The sequence below is a fragment of the Chelmon rostratus genome, chromosome 15 (genome assembly GCF_017976325.1).
Source record: "Chelmon rostratus isolate fCheRos1 chromosome 15, fCheRos1.pri, whole genome shotgun sequence".
Classification (NCBI taxonomy): Eukaryota; Metazoa; Chordata; class Actinopteri; order Chaetodontiformes; family Chaetodontidae; genus Chelmon; species Chelmon rostratus.
The window spans coordinates 8330001-8335652 of NC_055672.1; the positions used below are offsets into that span (position 1 = coordinate 8330001).

The 5652-nt window shown below is 48.5% G+C and overlaps 1 gene segment (V, D, J or C); it reads left to right on the plus strand.

Annotated features, from left to right (window-relative positions):
- The first annotated feature begins 2865 nt into the window (after nucleotides 1-2865).
- On the plus strand, nucleotides 2866-5138 carry LOC121618837. The segment is given in 2 exon segments: nucleotides 2866-4453; nucleotides 4644-5138. Coding segments are annotated over 2 exon segments (369 nt in total).
- The last annotated feature ends 514 nt before the right edge of the window (nucleotides 5139-5652 follow it).

Genomic DNA, 5652 nt, shown 5'->3' on the forward strand with positions numbered 1-5652 from the left:
ATCTTCTCCAAGCTTGATCTGCGTAACGCTTATCACCTCGTCCGGATAAAGGAGGGTGATGAGTGGAAGACAGCTTTCAACACACCGTTAGGTCATTTCGAATATTTAGTCATGCCTTTTGGTCTCACCAACGCCCCCGCTGTCTTCCAGGCTCTTATTAACGATGTCCTCAGAGACATGTTAAACCGGTTTGTTTTCGTTTATTTAGATGACATATTGATTTTCTCTCGAGATCTAGAGGAACATAGACAGCATGTAAGACTAGTGCTTCAGAGACTTCTTGAGAATAAATTGTTTGTTAAAGCGGAGAAGTGCGAGTTTCACTCTGACTCAGTGGGTTTCCTCGGCTATATCATCGCCAAGGGTCAGCTAAGACCCGATCCTGCCAAGATCCAAGCTGTCACGGATTGGCCCGTTCCCACCACCCGGAAGGAGTTGCAGAGGTTTCTCGGCTTCGCTAACTTCTACCGCAGATTTATCCGTGACTACAGTAAGGTAGCTCTTCCCCTCACTAGACTTACTTCTGTGAAAATCCCCTTCCAGTGGTCTCCCGATTCCCAACAGGCTTTCGCCCAGCTTAAAGCACTGTTTACCTCTGCCCCGGTGCTCAAACACCCCGATCCCACTCGTCAGTTCGTGGTCGAGGTGGACGCTTCCGACTCCGGTGCTGGTGCCATCCTCTCCCAGAGAGACCCTCAGACTCATAAACTGCATCCCTGTGCTTTCTTTTCCCGCCGCTTATCCCAGGCCGAGCGGAATTACGACGTCGGGAATAGAGAGTTGCTGGCTGTGGTTTGGGCGCTTCAAGAATGGAGGCACTGGCTGGAGGGCGCTACGGTTCCCTTTTTGATCTGGACTGATCATAAAAACCTCGCCTACTTACGCACCGCGAAGAGGCTTAATCCCCGCCAAGCCAGATGGGCTCTGTTTTTGAGCCGGTTCAATTTCACCCTCTCCTATCGCCCCGGCTCCCGTAACACTAAGCCCGACGCCCTGTCCCGTCTCTATGCCCCTCCCCTGGACTCGGAACATCAGGATGTCATCCTCCCGCCGGCTTGCATCGTGGGGATGGCTACATGGGAGATCGAATCCCTCGTGCTCCAGGCGCAGAAGCAACAACCGGACCCTGGTTCCGGTCCCCCCGATCGCAAGTTTGTCCCGGATTCGGTCCGGTCGCAAGTTCTCCAGTGGGCTCACTCCTCTAGACTTACCTGTCACCCTGGTTTCCACCGCACCCTCCAGTTCCTCCGTCAGAGCTTCTGGTGGCCGAGGATGTACCGCGACACCCGTGCATTTATTGCCGCTTGCTCAGTCTGTGCCAGGGGAAAAGCTTCTCATCATCCCCCTGCGGGGTTACTGCACCCCTTGCCCGTCCCAAGCCGCCCATGGTCTCACATCGCCGTGGACTTTGTTACTGGTCTTCCTCCATCTGAAGGTAACACTGTCATCTTAACTATTATTGATCGCTTTTCCAAGTCTGTGCATTATGTTCCCCTGCCTAAACTGCCTTCTGCCCTCGAGACTGCTAGTCTACTCGTGACTCATGTGTTCAAGCTTCACGGAATTCCCCTCGACGTGGTCTCGGACCGGGGTCCACAGTTCGCTTCCCAGGTGTGGCAGGAGTTCTGTAAGGCGGTGGGGGCCACGGCAAGTCTGTCCTCTGGTTACCATCCCCAGAGTAACGGCCAGACAGAGCGAGCTAACCAACATCTGGAGTCCGCTCTTCGCTGCGTGGCTGCTCATCATCCCGTCTCTTGGAGTACACACCTGCCTTGGATAGAATATGCCCACAACTCCCTCTCCTGTTCGGCCACAGGTATGTCACCGTTTCAGTGCTGTTTGGGTTATCAACCTCCCTTGTTTCCCGAGCAGGAGACTGCGGTATCCGTCCCTTCTGTGAAGGAGCACCTCCGGAGGATTAAGGAGGTATGGCAGTCTGCCAGAGCTGCCCTCACCCGCTCCACGGAGAGGAACCGACGGCTGGCCGACGCTCGCCGCGTCTCCGCCCCCGAGTACCGACCGGGTCAGCAGGTGTGGTTGTCGTCACGGGATCTTCCGTTGGATGTCGAGTCACGTAAGCTCTCTCCCCGTTTTGTCGGTCCTTTCGAGGTGTTGAAGATCATTAATCCGTCTGCCGTCAGGCTCAAGCTACCAGACTCTATGAAGGTCCACCCCACCTTCCATGTTTCCCTGTTGAAGCCGGTGCATTCCAGCGAGCTCAGCCCGCCGGCCGCCGCCCCACCTCCCCCCCGCCTCATTGATGGTCATCCCGCCTACACGGTGTCACGGATCTTGGATGTCCGTCCACGCGGCCGTGGTTTCCAGTTCTTGGTGGATTGGGAGGGTTACGGTCCAGAGGAGCGTTCCTGGGTCTCCAGGGGACTCATTCTGGATGACTCTCTCCTTCGGGACTTTTATGCCGCTCACCCGGACAAGCCGGGTAGAACGCCTGGAGGCGTTCGTTGAGGGGGGGGTACTGTGGCGGTTGGTATTGTCTGTGCTGTTATTTTGAAGGTCCATTTCCTGTGTTCTGTTTTGTGGGCTGTAACTTTACGTTTTGTTTTCCTGAGGCTCCCCTCCCCCCCGATGCGTCGAGGAGTGTTTGGGCACACCTGAGTTCACTTCAGGAGATTAGGACGCCTATTTAACCTCTGCGGAGTGACTCCTCGACGCCAGAGTATACTTCCACGTACCGTGGTATCAGTTGGTCTCAGTCTCCTGTGGTATAGTACGTTTTGATAGTTTGCTGAACTGTTTTGATTAATTGTTTGTCTCTTCTCTTTTTGTTCCAGTGCCTCCCTTGCCCACACAGCCCAGCACTCTCTGGACCTCTCTGAGTTCGTGTTTTGTTTGGACCTCACGCTGCCAGCGATTGTTTCAGTTATTGCCTGTTGTTGCAAAATAAACTTTTGTTAACCTTCTCCGTTTCCGCTCCTGGGTCTCTCTCTGCACCCGCCGTCACACATTATACAATATAGTAGAGCATCACTTGTGTTGTTTAAGTGGAACATTTCTCCTCTTAATCTGGCCCCAGCTTGAGTCTCTCCTCTGGTGCAGCCAAGAACAGTTGATATTTGACCTCCTGCTCCTCTCTGCTGACACCATGAGTTCTGCTGTAAACTTGGATTTGTGGTTTGGTGTTCTTGTCTTGTCCTATTCTAACTGATGGTGACAAACTAACCACAGCGATGATTGTACGTTTTACGTCCACTGGTTTTCCTTTGACCTCTTTTTGGAAGAGAGCTGTCTCTGTGCCTGTCTCAGGTCTGCCACACCTGTCTCTGGTTCCTGGATCAGCCACACCTGAACTTCATCAGATCGTCAGTGGAGCTGCATAGCAACCCTCAGAGACCTCGTTCTGTGCCATGTGACCACAGAGCTGTCTGTTGGTTTGGTACTCTTGTTGACTTATTTGGGTTTTCTGCCATTCATTTTGCTGACTTTTCCCCTCTTCTAAGGACAGTTAGTGAGCTGTGAAGTGTGTTTTTTGTTCTGAGGCCAATTGATTTTTCTATCCAGTTAGTGTGGCTTTTTTTTTTATTTTGGCCTTGGAGACCCTGAAACCTTTTACTTCCACTTCTGTGACATGAGTTGGTGTTCCTCTGTTGATCATTGCCTTTCTGTCAATTAATGTCATTCATTGTCAGTCTTTTAATGTTTCAGAAAAGTTGTTTGGTTGAACTTGTTATTTTCTTCCTTGTGTTCCCCCTTTGAACCAACAAGGAAGGAAAAAAAACTCTGTTCTCTGATTGGTCACACTCTTTGAAAGTCCTCATTTGCAAAATAGACAATTTGACCAATAGTCAAACAAATAAATTGCATCTAAAATACAGAAATAACAATTTATGAAATAAATAAAGATTAAAACCTGACCTCACTGTGATTGAATTCAAATTGTCCACTTTGAGCTCCACACTGAGCTGTGTATTATGTTCCTCACTGAACCCATAAAGAACACAGCAGCTCCACTGATATGAGGGAAACTGATCTATTATAGCATGTTGGTACAGTTTCTGATGTGCTACATTAATCCTGCTGCACGGTGGACTTGAGTGTTTTATCACCACATGACAGAAGTGCAATCAGAGGAAACTTGAGTGAAATGACACAGATATTATAATGGAGTCTGGTCATGTAAAGATCAATATTAAAACAAAGCCAAACATGTTTGTGTGAATGCGCAGTGGGAACAGATTTGACCTGAAACTGATGTAACTGTGCTGACGGATGATTTTCTTTGGACTCTGAAACAAACGTTTTGTCTCCTCACACAAACAGCTCTTTGTTTGACTATGAAGGTGGAGTTTTGAATGGCTGCTGTGCATCACTGCTCCTAAAGCAGTTTAAGATGAACCACTGAGACAAGTCTGTGCAGTCTGTCTGACAGTGAGATGAGCCATGATGATGATGTTTCTGACTCCACTGCTGACCACGCTGCTGTTCGGACTTCAAGGTGAGAAGTCGTGAGTCTCTTTTACGACCTGTTCACTGTTGTTGTGGAATCTTGGCTTTGAAAATGTCAATAAATGTTTCATCAGTTCTCCACTTACAGGACTGCACTTTGATGGTTTGTCTTTTTTATTGTACTTGACCTCAAACTGTCGTTTCTTCTAAATGTGTTTCAACTTTCTGTTGATTTGCAGGATCAGGTGCCAGTCCATCTGTGACTCAGTCTCCTGCATCAAAGGCTGTCAGTGTTGGAGAGACGGTCTCTCTGAGCTGTACAGCCAGTAGAGGAGCTGATGATGATCTCAGCTGGTACCTGCAGAAACCTGGACAGCCTCCCAAACTGCTGTTTTACAAAATAAGCAGCCGTGAGACTGGTACTCCGAGTCGGTTCAGCAGCAGCGGATCTGAACCTGAATTCACTCTGACCATCAGTGGAGTTCAGGCTGAGGATGCAGCAGATTACTACTGTATGGGAGTGTATGTTGGTGCGTCACACAGTGATTTGTAGCTGTACAAAAACCTCCCTCAGTCAGACTGCAGAGACACTGAGCTGTTACAGCACGAAGCGACTGCAGCTGCTGAAGAGGAAGAGACTCTGACACAGACCACTGAACACAGAGCTGACAGTCACCTCACCAAGCACAAACTACACACTCACATTAATAAATTGATTAGAAACATGGGTAAAGTACAACCATTTAAAAATAAAAAATATGAATACTGATTCTTGTCTTCATTTCAAGCTGACTCGATGACTGTGACTCACTTTTTACTGGCCTCAGTCATCAAGCAGAACCACAATGAATCTAAATAACACTGAACACAATTTCTCAAATGCAGCTTTAAGTTAAATATGCATAATTTAATCTTTTCAAGAAAAGAGTTTTTGTTAGAAAACATCCACCGAGAGCAACAAATGTTGAACAGTATTAACACTAATAAAAAAGCATAAAAAAATCTGCTGTAACAGCTACATTGAAAGAAAAATACAAATTCCCGATCAGTGTGTTGAGAGAAAGAGAAATCATTTCCATAGAGAGGAGGCTTTGCATGGTCAGCTGATCCTCCAGTGAACTGAGAAGGTTTATAGTCCTGTGACTTCAACACTGCAGGACTCAGATGTGTCAGTCAACACAGCAGAAAGCAGCAGCACCATGACGCTCATCACCATCCTCATCTGGACGCTGGCCTGCTGCTGTTTTA